The 22,562-nt window shown below is 33.8% G+C and overlaps 1 protein-coding gene and 1 pseudogene across 1 annotated transcript; both read right to left on the bottom strand.

Annotated features, from left to right (window-relative positions):
* Positions 1-1,758: 1,758 nt before the first annotated feature.
* LOC108987488 lies at positions 1,759-2,937 on the bottom strand (annotated as a pseudogene).
* Positions 2,572-17,816, bottom strand: LOC108987489 (B3 domain-containing protein Os07g0563300-like). The gene is made up of 14 exons (XM_018960415.2): positions 17,375-17,816; positions 15,307-15,388; positions 15,072-15,170; positions 11,214-11,556; positions 10,718-11,051; positions 10,407-10,503; positions 7,441-7,615; positions 6,996-7,075; positions 6,597-6,644; positions 6,242-6,502; positions 5,360-5,409; positions 4,777-4,887; positions 4,138-4,208; positions 2,572-3,872 (listed from the first exon to the last, which is right to left on the bottom strand). The coding sequence occupies exons 1-14, from the start codon at positions 17,500-17,502 to the stop codon at positions 3,091-3,093; spliced, it is 2,661 nt and encodes an 886-aa protein (XP_018815960.2). The 5' UTR covers positions 17,503-17,816; the 3' UTR covers positions 2,572-3,090.
* Between the last annotated feature and the right edge of the window lie 4,746 nt (positions 17,817-22,562).

The following is a 22,562-nucleotide window of genomic DNA, read 5'->3' as shown; positions in this document are numbered from 1 at the left end:
GGGCTGGAGTACTTTATGGTGCTTGCTAACTGGTGGAATGGCTCAGGAGAGGCGCGTTGCCGCTAAGAAAACTTGGGAATTTATTATCGCAATGCCAGTCTTGAATAATAGCTGTGAACCGTACACTCAACGAAACAAATATAATTGATACTTGGTTGGCAAAACAAGGAGCATATGTGACCTAAGGATATCTAGAGGTCTCATCCAGTCGAAAAAGTGCTGATAGGATGCTTTGAGAGTTGAAAAATCAGGACTACCAATACTATAAGATGTACATGACTTGAGTTTTGTTTACGCTGTCTAGCTGAGTAGCTGTATAGTGCTTTTTTTCTTCTTCACATTGATATACTACAAAATAACCCTAAGTGCTATTGATATACTACAAAATAACCCTAAGTGCTCGCTTAGTACTCTTGCTAGTTCTAAGGTTTACTTTGTTAGCACTGGATTCTTTCTATCGAAAGTCAGGGTTCATCAATAAAATCTTATTGAGTGATGTCCTCTTTTAGAGAGAGAGAAAAAAAAAAAAAAATCTTCTTTGCATCTTGTCTATGACCATCTATCGACCAAATAATCTCTTACCACTAAGTCAGCACCTTGTTAAATGCTGCGTGATGTTTCTAATGCTATTTCATTGCAAAACTGGTTACGTTACGGTATATACTCAATTTAATTATGGTGTATCCTCGTTTCCTATGCTATGGCACTAGATCTTACAAATTCCGAATAGCTTTTAGCACTGAGTTTCACGTTGACTACCTCTATTAGCATCGAGTAAGAATTTCATTTGGAAGGTACCAAACAATCCTGTTCTTTCTGTCACAACTCATATCTGAGACATTGAAACAATAATCTACAAATAAATCAAACCTTTCATGGTTTTGCGGTAAGAAACCAACTTCTTTTCGACATCTTGGACGAAAATCGGATATGTTCCTTCGTGTTCCCTTTTCCACCATCTTTTCTTGAATGGAATTCTGAGTACGTGTTCTTTTAGATTGAAGAAAATGTTTATACTTTCTTTTTCTTCCTACAACAAAGGAGGCAAAAGATGTTATGGGATCAGATTTTTAGCCGGACTGGTATTATGTGGGCGATGCCTGGGAAGATGGTGGATCTTTTTGCTTCTTAGAGAGACTTTCAGGATAAGTACCAAATTTTTTCGGTGTGGAATATGATTCCTCTATGTATCATGTGGTGCATTTATTTTTGAAAGAAATAACAGTTGTTTTGAAGATCAAGAATGCTCTTTGGATGAATTTAAATTGTCTTTTCTCTTTATTTCTATGGGTTTCGACTATTGTTTTCTATGGACCTAGCTTGCATAACTTTCTTGTATCCATCTCTAACTCCTAACTTGTAACTGGATGTTCTCATTCGCATATTGTTGTGTACTTGGGCTCCACATATTTACTTGAATTAAAAAAGTTCTATTTTTACTTTAAAAAAAAAAATCAACAATGGAGGGAAAATGCCCTTAATCTTGGAAATGGGACTATGGGTTATATAAAGTTGGTCTAGAATATAAATTATGTCCATTCGATTGAGACTTGAGATAGGCAAAGAGGTGGTGACCTTGAGTCTTCACCTAACAGCCATGTTCAAGAATAAAAGTGATAAATTTACAAAAACATATCATGTCAATGCACATTAATATGCTAGGTTTTCTTTTTTCTTTTTTTTCTTTTTTTTTCTTTTATTATTATTATTATTATTATTATTTTTATTTATTTTTATTTTTTTATTTTTAAGATCCCTTTATAGATCAAAGTTTAAACATTTATCACCCAAGAATACTTGATGGAGCTCAATCAAATTCTACTCTATCTCGTTTGTAATGTCGTGTCTTTCGTGAATCTCTATTATGATATCCCTTCCATATTTAGCCTCTCTCTCTTTCCTGAACGGAATTTTGAAGAAAACTTTCGCTTTCCCCCACTTGATATTATATTCTAAATAGTTTCTTCAATTGCCTTCTCTCCTGCGATTGTGAACTACCTGTGTTTCACAGTTTTTTTTTTTATATTCAAGTGTCATTCAGGTTCTTAGCCCCTGAAAGTCATCAATCATATTTTAGTAGTTTTTTTATCTTCTTTTCCAACCCACTAACCACTGAGGTTTCAGTTCGATCTGCAAAAGAACCCGGACCACAACCTGTAAGGTTTCGATGAATTGCATTGGAACTTCGAACTTATAAGCCTTCAAGTTTCCCCTTGATAAAATTTGACATGTTTGAAGACCTGCTCAACATGTAAGTCCATCCAGGCTCGCAGCACTTTCATGGTTTTAGCATTATAGATGACTTTTCTCTCTTAATTGGCTTCTTGTAACATTCTATACATCCTCTTGACAAACTTTATTCTTACAAATCAACATGTGAAATCTCAAGCTGCAACCCAAAGATCGAAAAGTTGGCTCAACTCAATAAATCCTAGTTGGCTGCAAATTAAATTTTTCTTCCGACTCCCATGATGTAGAAAGTCGGAAACAGAGGATTTTTTTTTTTTTTTTAAAGTAATAAGTGAATTTTATTACCAAGTAAATAGACATAATCCAAGTACACAAGAAGTATACAAAAAACGGAAGATTTTCAACCCATTCAAATTGATACACCATGCCCACCCTTATGGCAAGAATTAAAGTGTTTAACCAGGTAAGATCATCTGGATTCTTTTTCTTGGCATAGATCACTTGAACTTGATAACCGACTACCAGCAAATACAAATTAACTTAGTAAAATGTACTTTTTCTTATACGGAGCCGAAAAATTCTAATTTAGTTACATCCTCAAAGTTGCTGGATGGGTGAGCTCCTAAAAAGAAACTGTATAGCTTCAACCCACTACCCACTACAGTTGCATTTTTATAATTCTCCCTACCTGACCTTTTTGGTCTCAACTAATTACTGTCGAGAGGAGATTACTGGTTTGTCAACCATACGTGCACTCCCTATCCCTCTTCTTTATGTACAGATTCGAAGATGGGAAAGATCATGAAGCTTATATGGATGAATGTACAACAGAAACTGCCCCAGCCACTGCCAACACTCCCACATAGTGGCTGATCAATATCCATAAAAGCAAAGGTTAATCTACCCAGTTGCCGGAGTGGATCCAGATTCTTTTATACACAGAGTTGCAGGAGAGTCTTCATCAGCATCGCAATGATTGCTGCTAAGGGCGACAAGACTGCTGAGTTTTTCTCCCCCAGCTCCATCTCCACTCGGCTTTGACTGATTGGTGGATGCACTTCCACTGGCCCCAGAGCTTGGTAATCTCTGCTGCATGACAAACCTCTCAGCTGCATCTCGTAGCAACTTTATCATGCTGCCAGAATCAGAACCAGGTGAAAGCTCTTCCTCCCGCTCCGGCTGGATATTCAAGTCAATTTTACCTTTAAAAGGAGAAGAGCACTTCCCTCTATTAGTTTCATCATCAGAAACATCATTGGCCCCTCTAATCTGCTTCGGACTACAATTTCCTTTATTACTACATGGCAGGGAATCATCATCCTGAACTTTCTCAGGCGACGTTTGCTGCTGCTGTGGCAGCTTTTTGCGTGTTGTTTCCCCTTCTTTCTCTGATTGTTTCTTCTCACGACGCAACATTAATGTGCGGAAACGGCGCTTCACGGTTAGGCAGACATTACAGGTGCAACTCTGCTTGTGTTTTGGGCCCTTCCCACTAGGTGGCTGAATGCACACAATGCATGAGCAGCCAGGTCTATGCCGGGGGTGTTTTGTCGTTGCTTGGGATGATGCTGGAAGTGGCTCGCCCTCTCCCAAGATGGCTAGGTTTGCAAGAGTGTCAAGTCCCTCGAGAGCTTCAACATTATCTAGGTCCTGTTTAGCAGCTTTGATTTTCTTGGTAGCAGCTGTCCAATCATAACAAGTTGCAAATTTGACAATTAGGCATGAAAAGCAATGGACTAATAGAACATGTGCACACATACACACGCACACAGGCAGAGAGAAAGAGACAGAGACAGAGCAATACTAGCAAGTCTAGAACTCAGATTTTTTAGCTCTAGCACCATGCTGGACAACAAACCTAGTCTGTGTCCTAATAAAATGATACCTGATTTATTAGCTCTGCATATATGACTGTAAGATCTAGCATTTGTTTCAAGCAATTCATACCTAAATTACACTGGGGTAGAAGATCTTCAAGCTGTTCTGCTGTCAATTCTTGGGCTGCTGAACAGATAGATCTGGTACCAGAGAGGACCACAAAGATATTAAGGGAATAATAGAGGTTCCAATTCATCAACTCATAATTTCAACATTTTATATATTTCACTCATTCTTTTTTTGGGTGGGGGGTAGTTATGTTGTTTGTGTCCTATGTTTTAATTTTCTTAGTGTACCCATTTGGGACATAAGAAGATGACTATCACAGAAGAAAGGGGAAAAACAAGAAATGTCGTCTCTTTGTAAAGACAAAAAGATAGTGACAATTCTTCAATGTCATAATATTTTTCAAAAATAGCCAGCCCGCCCTAATGATTTAACAACAAAGATCTAGCTGAATGGCTGGTAGTGACTTGTTTGCTATGTATTTGGAATATTTTCAAGCAGTTAAGACAACACAGTCTAGAATCCACACATTTTAGTTTTATCCTGAAATATGCATTGTGGGCAAGTAATCTATAGCACAAATCACCAATGAATTCTTCATTTGAACAAAGCTTTCAGGCTGCAAGATGGTATAAGGTGCTCAAAGAAGTAGATGGTATGGAAACACAAGTGGTGGCAAAGTTCGAAACAGATATGGTATACCTTTCTGGGTCCAATGAGTCAGAACAGGTCCACTTCGAGGGAAGCAAAGCATTGGCAGGCAATTTGCGCCACTTGAAACAGTCTTCACATTGAACCCACTGAATCTTTTCACTAACACAGATGAAACACATCATTGGAATTCTCCAGGCTCAAAGAGTGAACATAATTAGACCATGTGCATTATAATACTGAGGGGCTAAAAGGAAAAACAACGATTTCTTGTTCCAATAAAGGCCCAGCAGATTGCTATATCATAGCAATCCACAACAAATAGAGCAAAGTTACCTAAAACAAAATATATTTCTAGCCATAGAACAGATGTTAGAGAATAGTTTGACCAGGAAAAAAATTTGAAACAAGACAACTAAAAAGAATAATCACTGTTTTCCATAGGAGATGTTTAACAGAATTTTACCCCAGAGAACAATTTGAAACAAAAAAGGCACGAAAATGAAAAAAAAAAAATTAAAAAGAAATAGCATACTACATATGCTTCAACCTTAGGAAAAGAAAACAGACGATAAACAGGAAGGAATTTAAAATGTTCATACAAAAATGAGCAACAAAAAGATCGGTGATTTACCCCACATCAGTGGTTGCAAAAATTGTTGGCTTCCCAAGTATTGGTGCATCCTGTAATAATAAATGTTAGATGTCAAAACATAAGCATCCTCACCTTAACAAATTGCTTCTTAATAAAAAACAAAATAAAATATCAAAGAAAAGTAGCACTTTAAAGAACAACAAAGATGCAATGGAAGCCATTAGATCAAGCGGTATCTTTCAGTCTTTACTGGTGGGAGGAGGTCTGGGTTCAATGTTTTTCAATGTGGGCTTTCTTTTTGTGGGGAGGGTTTGGAGTGTTGCCAGGGGTTGTGGCCCACTTTGTTGTTTGACAAGAAAATCTTTTAAATACCAGGCCAGGTTAAATGTTCTTCACCCCTTCGGTGGGGATCGCTAGTGGCAACACAAAACTGTTCAAGAAGTCTGTGGTGATATATAAGAGGGCAGGGAATGGTAGCAAAATCAAAAAGTTTCAGATGTCTGTTACTGTACTCTGACCTAACAGAGCGAGGGGGACACTAAGGAATTTTTAGTTTTGAAAATCAGGTTTTCAAGAGTCTTGATCTGAAACTTCATTATTTGTTCTCTTTTCTTTTCTCTTTGCCCCCCGCCCCAACCAAAAAAGACCAAAGAGCCAGGCCCACATCAGAATTTATTAATTTACCAATTTTATATCACTATGGCAGCATAGTAGCATTACTAGAACAAAGCAACTACATTTCTAACTAACCGCTGAAGGTGAAAATCCTTGTTGATCCTGGAATACATCAAAATTGAAGCCAGAAGCAGAAGCAGATCATTGAAAAGCATAAAGATATACTATATGTGGCTAGAGAAAATGTACAAGCAATCATTGGCACTGCTATTTCTTTCCACTAGCAACAAAAATTAACTAAGGTACCTCGTACTCCTCAAATTCAAAGCCTTTAATCACCACAACACTGGGGACACAGTTAGGAGGACGGAGCAATCCTTGAGCTTCTTCCCATGTTAGCTTCAGCTCTATCAGGTCCTCATTTTCAATTCTTAGGCGCTTGCTCTTTGGACGCAAGGTGCTGCTCTTCCTCTTCCTAGAGATTGATGATTTACCTCCTAGTACTTCTTTAGCTATGTATCCTGACTTATCAACTTTATACCACGAACTAGGATCAGCCAATTCAGCCTGTTTGTTTGAAGGAAAGAAAGGTGATCCAGAATTCTCTTCAATGATGGATATCTAAATCAACTTCAACAATCACGGTTTTTGTAACACTTACATCTCCATGTGTAGAAACTCCATTCCCAGTCTTACTTGTTTCGTTATCCTGTCAACAGAAACCTGTTAATCTTCTGCATACTAGATGTCTATTGGTTAAAAAATATTACCATGCTAAAATTATGCAACAAAGAACTGAATTTGGTTATCTGATAAACAAATCTACAAGAACTGCTCAGTTAAATGTGACTACTTTATGCTCTAATAGCCGTGTTATTGCTCTTGATTTTATTTTGACTACTATATGCCATATCATTTTTTTTATAAACATCATCAGCATGAAAGCAGGACGGTTCTTGAATAAATTATTTAAATAATTATCGTCTTTATACTCTTAACATAAAAAAAAAAAAAAAAAAAATTTTAAGAAAAAAGTGCTAGGTATTGTTTAAGGCAAAACCTGATCAGAAGATTGAGCAGTCGAAGCCTTCCTGAATCCCATAATCAATTTACCTTCTGGCTCTAATCGACTAAATGTTACTGAGAAGACAAAATTAAGCATCAGTTGCAGAACAAGAAAATTATGATATCGTGATGCACCCAGTACTGGTGATTTGACACCACACTTATTAGAGAGATGAACCAAAACATAATCATCAATTAAGAGTGGAGCATTCAGCACACAAGTGCTAGACCAAATTCTCAAACTATGCTTGAAATGTGTAATCAGTGAATTAAAGCCAGCACAAAACCAGGTCCAAAAGAACTACAAGGAAGAAATTGGCCACAGGTAACATTCGTATGGAGCTAAACCATGAAAAAGGTGCCATTCAGACCATACGAAAGATTTAATCAGCCAAATAATCCAAAAGCTAGAAATTTCCCAGCAATAACTAGTTAATTACCTATATCGCCTGCTTGCAATTGCATGGACTGTATGCAAGGAGTAACCCCCTCCAAAACATACATTCTGCTATTGTTGTTGGGCCAGAAACGGAACTGAAAAACCCACTCCTTGCCTTTTGCATCCTGGACTTTAAGAGGCAATCCCTCAGGCTGAGAAATTGGTGGAAAGTAGGCCTGTCGCATGGTAATTGAACATGGTTATAAAAGGATAATCTGCATAAAAAGTTGACAAACTAAAACTAATATGCCAAACTACGATATTATGACCTAGAAATGCGAATGGCCAACAAACTAATCCATTATGTGCATATAACATGGCAGCCACATGCATCTCATGCTAAAGATGGAATTTGATTAAGGTCAACAACTAACACCAAGCATAATGTAAATCTTTTGAAACAATAGATTACCTAATCAACATTGTACTAGGAATGACAGCCATAGAAATTTCTTTGCTCATCAACCATATGAACTAGAACTACACTACAATATATAACAGCTAGCCAGGTACTTAAATATAACTGATTCTCCATTGATCTATAACGACCCAAGAAAAACCTAAGCCGCATCTTGAATAAGCTCCAAATGAACTAGTCAAGGTTGTAATTGGTGCAACTTAAAATTGTTATAAACTGCAAAAACTTCTACACCCACATATGCAAGATCCTATTCACCGTATTACACTAAATCCAAGGCATTACAATCTCCCCCATTAAATCCCTAATAAGGTCAGAGGCCAAATCCCTCTCTCCTAGATACCTGGCCTAGGAGAGAGATTAGTCTGGTAGGCAACTTAGTTTGGTAATAAAGTCTATAGAGTCCTCCTTGAGCCCTTCTGTTGTGGACACTTCTAGTTAGAATTTGCTCTGACACCATTTGCAACAACCTAAGGCAAGCTTAAGGGTTCGTTTGGTTCCTCAACTCCTCTCAACTCATCTCAACTCATTATTACAACTTTTTCTAATTCCAACACAAAATATAATAAATAATTCAACTTTTTCAAATTTCAAAATAATAATAATATCAAAAAATAATATTCTAATAATATTTTATCATCTCAACTCAACTCAGTTCAACATCTAAACGCAGCCTAAGTCATATATGGGTTTATACTCTAAAAAGACTAATAAAAACTACAACTGGATCCCCTTAACATCATTATAAACAGAAATAACTTACCCATTCAAGTAAGGTGGGATTTCATTGACCACCCTCTCATACTAAATTTGGGACATTATAATTTTTAATACCCCAATCCCACATTGGGAAAAGGAATAACTTACATAGTTTATTTTTATCAGTAAATAAGAATTTTATTAAAAAAAGGCAAAGCCAAGTACATTGGACTACAATTAGGGCTGTAAATCGGTCCGGTCTAGTGATGGACCCATCATTTTCCCTGGACCGGACCAGACCGAACATCCATAGGAACCAGACCGGACTGGTAGCTATTAGTTCGGTCCGGTCCGTTGGGTCCGGCCTAATTATTTTTTTTATTTTTTTCATCTTTTTTTTTCAAATAAATTAATAAAAAAATTATTTAAATTACTAAATTAAAATTAAGTGAATTATTAATGTGGATTATGTAACTAACTCGTTAAAGAAATATTTTACTATAATTATATTTATGATGTTGATAGTTACTACTTATTAACTTAGACTTTACTATTTAGTATGCATAATTATTAATAATGTCATACATTTTATATATGGTTAATGAATATCAAAATATTTCATTGTACATAGATTATTCTATTTGCTTGCAACTTAGGTATTTAAAAAAAAAAAAATTACCAAATTATTTTAATTAAGTGTAAATAGTAGAGTATGTATGAATGTATGATGTATTAACTATTTACATATAATGACAAAGTATCACATGATTTATTATTTATTATTAATTAATAGCATATATTATTTTATATTTTATATGGTTAATAATAATAAATTAGATGAAAATTACATCATTAACTTATATAAACTATATTAAAATAATATATTAAATTATTAAAAATATTTAAAAAAATATATATATAGGGGTTCGGTCCGGTCCGGTCCAAAATTTGTAGACCCCGAGACAGGACCGAATTTCATCAGTCCACATATTTTGGGACAGAGACCGACCAGTCTAGAATCCGGACCGAGTTCTTTACAGCCCTAGACTACATAGTATCTAAGTTATAAGGTAGCCATGGGTGCTAAGTACCACATACTAGGTGAAAATGAGCTTTTTTTATATAGCTTTCTAGACCACAACATTGTCAACAATTTAGCTGCTTTAAATTCGCAGGAAACCGCGAAGTACTGGTTCCATACTATCATGATAAGTAGCTCTTTCTAGGCACCATGCAATAAGGTTGATTGTTATGAGATTGGTCAAATAAAATAAAATGAGTTTTATAAGTGGATTTTAAGGAAGTTTTAAACTGACTAGTCTTTTTAGGGTTATGGTGGATATAAGGCTAGTCCTTTTCCTGGATCGTTACATGGCCATTGTTTTGTCATTTAAGTAGGCAATCATTTAAACTTCCATATAACTGGTAACTTTATCTTCCTATCTTCACCAAAAAAGAAAAAACTCCTGAAGTTTATTTTGAACTTATCTTGCCATATTAGTCAATAACAGTCAATGGATTAATGTTCTGTTTACTTTGCTAAGGAAACAAGTACAAAGAAAACAAGAATGCAGCTCTAGCATAAATGGACCGAACAACTTTGCATACAAGCTATAGGAAATTGAAGCAAGAGCACTAATGTGAGCCTACTTCAGATAACATGGTCATTTCACATGATGACTAATGAATTTATTTAGTTTCTATGGATTGATCATAACAAATACATCAATAAAATTCATCGTTAACTGAGGAAAAAAGCAGGATCTATTCTGTCGTCTAAAAAGCTTTAAGAATTGAAATGCGAAATGCTGAAAATAGCCAAACACCAGCTGGGGAACCATCAGACTCACCTCAGCACATTTTTTTGGAAGCACTAAACGACCAATCCGCCCAGCATCACTGGCACTTAACATTTTCTCAAACAAAGGAGTGATTACAGAATTTGAACTTAAGCACGGTTAAGGCTTACATGATGCTTGATTATAAACATAAAAAATAGGCAGGTTGGGCATCAAAAACCATATAAGGCAAAGCCAAGCCCATCTTCAGAAATCAGAATAAATTCATTATTTGCAACTTTAGTCAATCAGAAAATATAAGAATCTTAGTTCATCCTCAAAACTGTAAAATAACAATAATATATGATTTAGTCCAAGGATACTCTCCAGTTATTTGTTGAAGCTCTTGATTGGTAAACCGGGGCCAGTACCGTGAAAGTAAGTGATTTCTTCCTCGTGCATCTATTCGAGGCTTTCCATTTCGAACCTGAGCTTCACCAGACAAGTCAACTCCACTCTGTAAATTACCATGAAACTGCTTTGGCAGAGATGTAGGAGTTGTTCCCAAATGAGTTCCACATATCCCAGTTTGACCATTTGTTTCATTTGGAGACAAATGAGGTAAAGTCACACCAAATTTTGGGGTAGATGGCTCCTCCTTTAAAGGGGAAGACTGTTGAGATAAACCTGAACTATGGTTTTCCTCACACTTAATGCCTGAAATAAAATGTTCAAATTATCACATTGATTTAGTAGCAACTAGTTATTTCTACAGTACAATCACCAGCACGGAAGCAGCACCATCACAAATCATCAGTTTTGCTTACTTATTTCTACCTTGTTATTTTAAAGATCATCACATGCAAATAAAGTGAGTACCTGCATTCCCATTTTCAAGCATTTCCCGGGCACCAAGCTTCAGGCTTCCATTCATCAATCTTTCAGAAAAGTAATCAATTTTCTTTTTTTCCAGGGGAGAGGTAGATAATCTTTCACTAGAATTAAGTTTGTTTATGCCACTTGATATGTCAACCTCAAAGGGAATCCTTGACTGTAACTCTGGTGGAGGAGGTATAATTGAATTGAACAAACTGGGTGCTTGCCGCCATGGTACAGGACCTGATCCAGCTAATTGACTCCAATTTTTGACAGATAGGTCTTTAAGTCTCTCAGGTAAAAGAGAATTAAAACACAAAGATGCTGGCCATGTTGGATTTGACGTCTGCAATATAGTATGGAACACGGTTATAACCAAAACCAAATCAATGGTACATCATTGCAACTTGCACCTGTTGCATATCACTTCGAATGTAAGTATTTTTTTGGGGGAAGATATCTAGAAACCGACCCACTCAATATAAGTTTGAACTGCTCAGAAATACAGCATTATAGCATGGTTTTATGTTGCTGCAGTAATCAAAGAAAAAGAGAATACTTAAAAATGCTTTTACATCAAATATCTATGAACAGGTGTTTCCAAAGATGAAGATATTTGAGTACAAAATGACTGTCGAAAAGGAAGGGTAAAGGAGAAAGGGAGGAAAAATTCTGAAGCATAACATCAGAGGAAAAATAGTATCTTGGTAATAACTTTGCCAAGTATCAGGAGATATGTTGTATTACAGTAGACAAACAGATCGATATATTAAACATAGGTCAAGCAAGAGGGAGGGGAATTGAAGGACAACAAAAACATGGATCACCAGAATCGTGATAGGACAGGTTTCATTTTCAATTAAAGATTGCCCTATTGTATATCAATGCAGCATCAATTTTTTTTTGCTAATTTTTGTCAGTCAGAATCCCTCAATCTAGAATTGACAGATTTATTATATCTCCTGATTGGGAAGCTTAGCTTCCTGAAGTGTCCCCCCATAAAGGCTGTTAAGAATTTGCTCCATCATTTCCCTATCCCTCTTGAGTGTGGAGAACTGGAGCCCTTCATGGAGGTAGAAAATGTTTATTGAAATTATGCTGCTAAAGTCAAAGGGTTTTGTGGAAAGGGTGTAACAGTTGTGGACTTACCACTTTCAAGGTTCCTTGAGTTATATTCCGGTGCATAAACTAAAAAGTTTGAAAGCTGATTTAGAAGTCAGGAAAAAGGTGTTTGGTAATGTAGAGAAAGAAAAAACTTACTTTGATGATTATTGAGAGAGCTTTATGTTGAGAAAGGCTAATGCTATTAGTGATTTAAAGAGGACAACTCTTACTGAGGACATGAGTTGGCAGCAAAATCAAAGGCATTGTATTCAAGACAGGGTGATTAAGTGCACAAAGTTTTCCGCTATGTGGCCAACTCAAATTGAAGGAATAACTCCATTGATGCCTTGCTTGTTAATAGTATTATTTCTTATAACCACTCCGAACAGTATGCCTTTCTTCTGATTCCATAGGACAGGTTGAGCTCCTTAACTTGCTTTTTCTAGCCTCTCCTTCTTGTCTTGTTGACTCTTAAATCTTTTCTAGGGTTTAGTGTTAAAATGGTAGATTTTTAATTTGCCAATGAATTGGATCCATCCCAACTCAATCAATAATCAGATTCATCGGATTCTTAGCAAGAAAGAACGGTTCTGCAACATGGGCACCCACTATGATATGATTCTCAATCAATTAGACCGAATTTTGAAAAGTCACTTACTATTCATTAAATGTTTTGAACCATCAATTCTTCTTGCCCCAATTTCATTATCTCCTTCAGTCCCTTCTTCGAAACCCTTAAAGTAGAGAGAAAATTCTCTTCATCTTTCAGTTCTTTCATAGGAAAATTAATCGATGAACCAGGGATCAAAATCCATTCAATGAAGTGGAACCTAACAGTAAGGGCTAAGGTACAACCACACTTACAAAAAAAAGGGCAAAGGTACAACCACACTTAATAGCTACTCATTTTGTTTTTTTTTTTAAATATACAAGCTTGAATCAAAATATACCAAAAGGGCTATGACCAAAAAAGCTCAAGAATTGTAGGTAGTGACTTCTATGCTAACATAAGCAATCAAATATCATTCCATCAAGAGAGCCAATTTGGACTATTATATTGAGTTAAAGCATATACATCACATATGACATTATGTGGACCTATGGTATGTAAATGGTCTTCAATATCATCTAAATACTTAAGAATATTTGTTCACATCATTTTATGGGTCTTGAAATGATATTTTTTAATTCTTTTTAAAAAAAGAATTATAAAAGCACGATTTTTTGTGCTTTAAGCTCACACAAAAAGCACGCTTTTGCAAGCATGATTTGTGCCTAAGCGCGCTTTTAACAACACTGATAAAAGGTCATGTTTGGTTACCATATATTTTCAAATTTTTTTGCAAAAATTTTCAACTTCAATCCAAACATCTATAAGTCTAAAAAAATGTCTCCAAAAAAATTTTCATCCAATCATTTGCTTAGGTTTCAATAATAATAATAATAAAAAAAAAACAACTTTTACTGAAAAAAAAAAACCCAAAAAAATATATTAGAACAACTTTTCAAATCTACCTAACCACTTCCACAAACCAAAAATGTATCTCAAAAAAAAATTATTAATATTTTCCAATAACTTTCACAAAACCCAATAAAAACACATTTCAAAACTTTATAAAACAAATGTTCTCAAAATTTTCCTTACCTAACTTAGCCAAACATACTCTAAATTATGGCATTATTAGCAGGTTCAGCGACATTTGATTAGTTGGAAACAGTAGTACTTGTTTACGAGTAGAAAGATATTTAATTAAGAGCACCTTGTCAAATCTCCCTCCTTACTATATGTCTCTTTCCCTCTTCCTGCTGGTGTTGCCAAATGGTTAGAGAAGTTACAGCAAAGTTCTTTGTGGGGTATTGGTAAAGGGTTCAAATTTCACCTACTAAACTACCCCAAGGTTAGCTAGTATGCAAATTAAATTCTGTTCAATCAAGCTATTTTGGGGAAGTGGTTAGAAGGCTATGATTATTAGTGAGAGTATGTGTAAGTTAATAGTGAATACTAAATATAATGATTTGTGGGGTGGATAGTGCTCTAATTATGTTTGTAGATAGTCTGGGGTTGGTCCCTAGAAAAATATTCAGAGGGGTTGGGGGAGGTTTCCAGATTTATTATATTTGAAGTGTGTGACAGTTTAAAGGTAATATTTTGGCATGATGTGTAGTGTGGGAATCAAAGTCTTGTGGTAGTGTTTCCTGAGTTATTCAGTATTGCTTGTATACGTATACATATACAGTTACAGATGAGTATCAAAGTCTTGGTTGTGCCTTTTTGAATTTTTATAAAATGTGGATGACTTAAAAAAATGTACACAAGTTGATCATATCTGTGTTTACCAAGCTCAACATTTATAAGTAGTACGAGAACCTTAAATCAATATCACTATCTCCTAAGATGAGGCAATTTTTTCCCCAATTATGCAAGCAGTAAAATGAATGATAGTTTATAGAATGGACATAGAAATTATAAACTTCATGCTCACGCTAAGAAGTTTCATGCATGAAGCTCAATCATGCATGTAAGCAAACACACATAGCTAAGTTTCTATAAGCAATATAAGGGAGTCCTATGCTTACTTCTCTAGGCCATCCACTATTTTTACTTATCAAAAAAATTTTTAGTGACTTGATAGTCATAATAATGATATATCAGCAAAAACACCAAGACAACAAATTGGACAGTATAAAAAATGTGGCACTACAAACAGCTAATGAAAATAAGAAAAGAATCATAAAGGAAGAAGAATATATTTGTACCCAAAGGACACTTTTCCTTGCACACGTCATGCATTCAATCCCTCCCCGATCCAACAATGTAAATGTGTGAATCGAAACAATACATCCACAATGAACTTGCTGCAAAGAAAGACTAATTATTAGAACATTTCTACAAGAAACTTCAGAATTTTTGTTTCAAGAATGCAAGATAACAATGTGATATCTACCACACCACTAACGAATAATAATAAAACAGGAAAAATTGCCAGCTTACCTTACCACAAGTCTCACAACACCTCCAACCAGTAGCAGTCAAGTGGAAAGTCTCACAGAATCTTCCTTCCTCATAAACAGAACTAGTGTCACATAGAACTAGTGTCAAATTTCCATATAACTAAATAAGCAACATATGAAATATTAGGTAGGTTTAGGGTTTCTTACAAATAAAATTAATCTTGATTCTCCATTCAGAAAACTAATAACCATCATCCAAACTGGCTACCTTATATAATAAAACACTTAATCACCCTCACAGTCAATAAGCTAGTTTAATACTCATTCACACATACAGAGGCTTTCCCTTTTGCTGATCTAATTATCCTAATAGCTAATCTTTTCTGAAAACAGACAGCATATAAACGGAAACCCATTCAACCACTGTTATCCACCCCTAAGAAATACACATGCAGACACAAAAGCAGAGCTATAAGTTAATAAGAAACATAAAAGTACAAAAGAATTGGCATGTCTCATTCCGGCAGAACTCACACATCCGATGCAGCAACTATCTAAAAAAGTTAAACAAAATCCAGGGACAATCTATGCCGTGGAAGAAACATAACCAAGTAGCTACCCAAGAAATTGTGTTGCACTGTCATAGTAGAATGAATAAAAAGTAGTCAAATGCTCCATGGCAGCAAAATGGTAGGTTTTGATACATCATATCCACATCGAAAGCTTACTCTCTTCACACATTACCACTGAATGCTACAGCCACCATCTGGGTAGTAAACACATGATGTACTCTTCCTAGTGCACCACAATTAGACTGAATGTAAAGAAACTTGAAGTTATTGTGTCATTTTAAACCTTACCCTTTTTTCTCCCCCAACACTGGATGGCAAAAACAAAAAAAATTATGATAAGCAAAGTCTATAATAGGATTTCAAGATTAAAAAGAAGGAAGTATGATTGGAGATTAGATTGGTTCGACATTCCTTCAAAGTCAACATACAAAAAGAAACAGATTCACTTAAACCTCCTCCGAGGATTAAGACTGGGAACTTCAACAACTTTGAAAATATTTATATTGATCTTGCAGATACATCTCAGAATGCAGGATCCTCCAAAAGAATAAAAACAGAGTGAAAACCACATGACAAACTCCTTAGCAGAATGACAATGGTTAAGGCGAAGAATGATCATCTGAGAACTCGACCAATAAGAAGTGCACCGATTTAGTATACCCTAGCTTCTGCTCATAAAGTACTGAATAATTTAATAATATTTCAGACAGGTTCATAAAACAAAAACAAGATGCTACTTTTTGAGGGAGCTTCAGAACTAACCCAAACCGTCAAGCAACAGAAGAAAAACACTATTTAATCATCTCTAAAAACCCCACTTAGAATTATGCAATTGCAATCAAAGTAGCATGCACCCATTAATTGCAATTTAACAAAAATGGAAATACGCAGTAAAGGCTTCAATTTTTTTTTTTTTTTTTTTATGAAAAGAAATACACGTGCAGTCACATACAGAGGTTTTTCTCGGAAATAAGTCGTAAATAATTATTTACCAAATTGATATCACATCAAAAAGTCCAAAGAATTAAAATCCCGTTTAAATTACCAGAGAATAATTCATTCAAGGAACTATTCCCCGTTAAAAAATACCTGGTCTACGTAAGAAGTGTTATGCCTAAAACAAATTTCCCTATTCTGAAAGTCCCTTTTTAGGTAGAGAACCATTGTAAATTCAAAAGTAGATTATTAGCTTCCTCAATCAAAACTTCACGCCAGACATCACATAAACCCAAACCCAATTTCCCAATTTGCCTTCTAGCAAGCCAAATCTCCAGCTCCACACTAGTGGACAAAACCACAACCACATCCAGCTATAGCAAAAGAAAAAAAATCCCCAAAACAGCCATACAAGAACTCAACACCGCACCAAACTCGAAGCTCAAACCAATCCACCACACTCCAAAGCCTCAAAATTACAGCATGTTAAACTTCAAACTCCAAAAAAATGAAGAGAGAGAGAGGGGGGGAGGGGGGGCAGCTAATACAAATGTATCAGTCAACAACAGTAAACAGGGAAAAGAAACAAAGTTCACTTACGCGCATCGATCGCAGAGCTCCGCGTACTCTCCAGTTCGGAGCCTCCAGCCCTTTCTCGGTTGCTCCGATTTCAATTCCTTGCAGTCCGAATTGTAGCACACCTGGGACGACGACGAAGCAGACGACATCGAATACTGGGACACACACACACAGAGAGAGGGAGAGAGCACAACAAAGAATGCAACATAAACCCTAGAAAGTCAAACCCCCATAGAACACATCAATGAGAAAGTGCAAAAATCGAAATGTTATAATCGTGGCCTGAAAGTGCAGTAAGAGAGAGAGGATTGGGGAGGGTTTTAGAGAGATACAAAAATATTGAGAGGAGAGAGGGAGAGAGAGAGAGAGTTCTTAATCCGCTGCTCTATATCTATATGTAAGTTTAACTTTAGATCAGGCTTTGAAAACGGCTTTTCCTTCTTTTTTTGGTTCCTTCATTTATATTTTTACGACGCAAAAACTTGGTATATATAGTCGTTCCATCGTAAAAAGGAAACTTTAATCACCTACAAATTACAATCTCCCTATTATTACGAACAGAGATGGTTGTTGCAGTTGTGTGTAAATATTGTATAATTATTTTTAAAAAATAAATAAATATAAAATTTACATAAAAAAATTAATTTTTTAATAATTAATCTCATATATTTTCAAAATGAATGTACAATACTTATATATTCTATGACTGCACATAACATTACTCTTTTATAAATTTTATTCTAACTTTCAATACATATGAAAGACCCCGCGTAAATAATGTAAAATAATGTACGTAAATAATGTATATGCAGTCGTTTTTCTCTTATTTAATTTCTTAGTTAATATTTTTTCATAACATACGGCATGAAATATCATATAAGTAGCGTCCTTAATCATTTGGATCCATCTTTAAGTGGTATTTTTGGCGCACGCCACCCACTTGTTAGAATCGTACGTAAATGAACTTGAGTTTACATTCATAAGAAGATTTCATAAAAATAAATCTATAAATTAATATTTTTTTATGATATGTTTTTATAAAATACATTAAAATAATAATGTGCTCGCCTCATAGCGGATCTTCTTATTTATCAATGATACCCAAGCATCAACGTTGCTTCTTCCTTTTCAAGATTTTCGTTAGTCATTTAAAAAGGAAAGGAATAGATCATCAAGTTTTCACATGCACATGAGGCCATGTAACGTCAAATTAAAGAAAGGAATCTATTCCTAAGATGAGAACTCTTTATGAACACATTCATGTATGTCATCCAATAATACAAAAATCGTGTCCAAGATGTTTAAACGTACAACTCTTTTCAAAATTAATTATCCACGTATTCAAAATACATTGATTATAATAACAACTAACAGCAATAATTATTATTATTATTATTAATAATGACGACGTGGACGATGGGTGATCATGATGTTGCGTGGGCATCAGATGGAGCTAGCGAGCGAATAGTCCGTAGAGTGGTGTAATTGTTAATTAATTCCCGATCGCGAGTCATCATGTTGGGGCGGGTATTTATAATATTAATTAATTGTGGGGTATCAATTTTCATCATTTTGCATGGCCCGCGATTGCGACTGCATGCGACGAGGATCATGCACTCACTACGTACGTACGTAACGCTTACTTCTTTCTCCTAAACACGTTCGCGCTTTTGTCGCTTTTAGACGACTTGTCTATTTTTGTTTTCCTTTCTCTTCGATCTGTTCAAACACAGTTCATCTCACTGTTTCTGATTCTGGTTCGAGACTTTTCCTTTTGCAAAGAAATTTCAATTAAAGCTAACTGATCATGAGCTACGTATAGAAAATTAAGATCAGTTGGCATGGCTAATTAGCAGTCTGTCACTTTTTTTCTTTTAATGGTCTGGCCGTTGGTCATGGAAGAGAAAGCATGGTATTTGGTCAAAGTATACATATATATATATATATATATATATATATTCAAAGTGCAAAGTGGATTTGCTTCCTTGACATGCATGCAGCAGTCATGAATCGGGTATATATGCCTAAGCATGGTTGCGGTGGGAATTATAGACATCTAGTTCTATATATTTACGCATTTTTTAAGTTGGCTTTTCGTGAGCTTACAAGAAAGCTTTGGGGTTGGAGTCTAGTCCTGAAACAATCATGTGGTTGAGAGGATAAAAAAACAAGGGGCTGCAGCTTGCTCATAAAGAAAGGACTTAGCCCGTGGTTTTGATAATAAAAGTGTTTTATTTTATTTTATTATTATAATTTTTTAAAATTTTTACACAAAATATAATAAATAATTTAATTTTTTTAAATTTTAAAATAATAATAATATTAAAAAATAATATTCTAACAATATTTTTTTTTTCAACATTTAACTTTAATCTAATAACATCTCATCTCATCTTACTATTCAAATCGCATTATATTTAATGATTAATTATATATTAATACAGTCCAATATATATTTAGTCCCTAAGTTCACGGGCATGGTACGTAACAGCTTGTTAATTACTTGTATGATTGATCACTACGTGATGCATGCGTGTCTACTTTTGACATTTGGGGTGGATATTTTACTAATATATATATATATATATATATATATATATATAATATTATTATAAGATTAATGGTGTGCATCATGTGAGTTTCTCGTACGTGTATCAATATTGGGCCGGTAGTACAGCGAGTACTTGATGAGAAATTGAACCAAAAATATAAAATTATGAATATATAAGACCTAATTAATTAATTAATAGATCATGTAATTCTCGTATAGATCTATATTTATGCATAATATATATATATATATATATATCTCTTCTAAGGCTTGATCATTTGTTTTCACAACTAGTTTTCTAATCATTACAATTTTTTTAAATTTCTATACAAAATAAAATAAACAAGTCAACTTTAAAGAAAATATATTATAACAATATATTTTTTAATTTTTAATTTTAATCTCAATTCATCTAATCTAAAACAAACGAGGCTTAAAATACTTTCCCATGATCTTATCTTTAGTTATAGAGTAATTCTATATACAACTGTACGTAAAGTACTGCATAAACACCTCGTATATAATCACTTTGAAAAAGAGTGAGATTCACTATTAAAAAATTAATTTTTTTCATGTAAATCTTATATTTTATTTTATTTTTTTCAAAACGATTACACGACGATTACATAATTTATAATTACAAATATCTTTTCACTTGTATAAAATGCTCACGAGGAAGAGGACAAGTTTTTCAGCCCTCTGTAGGCCGCGGGAGTAGTGTGTTTGACGCAAGGTGTATATATATATATATATATATATATATATCTGCCTATTACTTAAAAGCATCTATATGTGTACTATTTATTACTGTTCATCAATAGTAATAAACAGTAAATTTTTTTTTTTTTTTTTCATGTAAATGCCAATGTGCGACGTAATACCGCAATCGTGCGTAGGGAATGAGAGAGAGGAAGAAAAAAAAGTGGGAAAAAATATTGATTTTTGAGTTTTAAATGAACAATAAAGAAACTGTTTTTTTTTCTTCTTCGCATGTGTTTTTTTGCATATCATATTACTGTTTATTATATCATACACTAAAAATCAACTTTAATTTATAAAATACTAATTTTTCATCATTAAATAAATGATGAAATTTTACTGTACATTTTTAAGAGAAAAAAACTATCTAATTAATTTGAATTTTTAATATAATTTAAATTTCATAATAAATGATAAACATAAATAAATAATAATTTTATTCTTATACATTAGACTATTTTAATATTCAAAATTATACTTTATTTTTTTCTTCAATTTGATAGATGCGGCAAACGTGCTTCCTTAAAAAATTTTTGATCAAACATGCTTCATTCAAATTGAAGCACATTTGATCAAAAGTGCTTCAATTTTTTTCTTTATGTATTTTTTTCATCATTATAAACATTTTTAAAAAAAATAAAAAATTCACAACATCATTAAAAAACACTTCTTTAATCACTAAATAAAAGAAAAAAAAAGTGAGAGAGGGAGAAAGAGAAAGCGAGATGAAAATGAAACTTTTTAAAATTTAAATCTAACCATTCATCATAACTCTCCAAATTTGATCAAATTGTAAAATTTAAATACTGATTTAAATTAATTTAAAATAGATAATTAACATATAAATATCATATCATAAATAAATTATCAAATTTAATTTATAAAATACTAATATTTCATCATTAAATAAATGATGAAATTTTGTTAAATATTTTTAAAAAAGTATAACTATATAAATAATTAGAGTTTTAACATAATTTAAATATGATAATATTCTTAATTAACTAAAGAGAACTACTACAACTAACGAAAAAGTAGCTCGAAAATATGTCCTGAATGTATATTTCATTTTTTTATTTTTCTTTTCTTTTTTTTCATGTATTTTTTTAATCATCATAAATATTTTTAAAAAAATAAAAAATTTACAACATCATTAAAAAAATATTTCCTTAATCTCTAAATAAAAAAAAATTAGGCAAACATCTCTTAGACGTTAGTTACTGCTAATATATATATATATATATATATATATATATGTATATATATATTTATATATATGTATATATATGCGCGTGTGTGTGACGCGCGTACGTACATGGCCTAGCTCTAAGTTTGAAATGTGGGTACGTAGCTTGACGTGATCCGCATATGCATACAAGTCGTAGGTGAATTATCAAGTCATGGAACACTCTGGATCGTGCAAAGCTAGCAAGGGACAGAGGATCAAAGACGAAACATGACAAAACATGCATGCATGGACATGATAAGATCATATACAACTTTGTCTCTATATATGACTATGAGGTTTTCTCATTATATAATTACTTTCTAATTGAATTAATTAATTAATCGTACGTACGTACGTACGTACGTACGTATAAGGTACGTGAAGCTGAGCATTGATTGAATCTCGGCCGCATCTGACAATGTGGGTTTCCTAGATCTTTCGTTCTTGGGAGATCATTAATTGAGCTAGCTCAAGAGTTTAATTAGCTACAATATATATATATATATATATATATATATATATATATTGAGAGATCACAGAAATAGACTTTACAATATTATTTATTATTATAAGTGATTAATTTAATTTTCATCATTAATCTTCTTCTTCTATCTTCTCCATCTTAGTTTCTGCTATATTAATTTATATTTATTTCACAAAGTTCAATCTCA

Source organism: Juglans regia, chromosome 3 (assembly GCF_001411555.2).
Source record: "Juglans regia cultivar Chandler chromosome 3, Walnut 2.0, whole genome shotgun sequence".
Classification (NCBI taxonomy): domain Eukaryota; kingdom Viridiplantae; phylum Streptophyta; class Magnoliopsida; order Fagales; family Juglandaceae; genus Juglans; species Juglans regia.
Note: the sequence above shows the minus strand (reverse complement) of the source record. Positions and strands in the feature narration are given on the sequence as shown.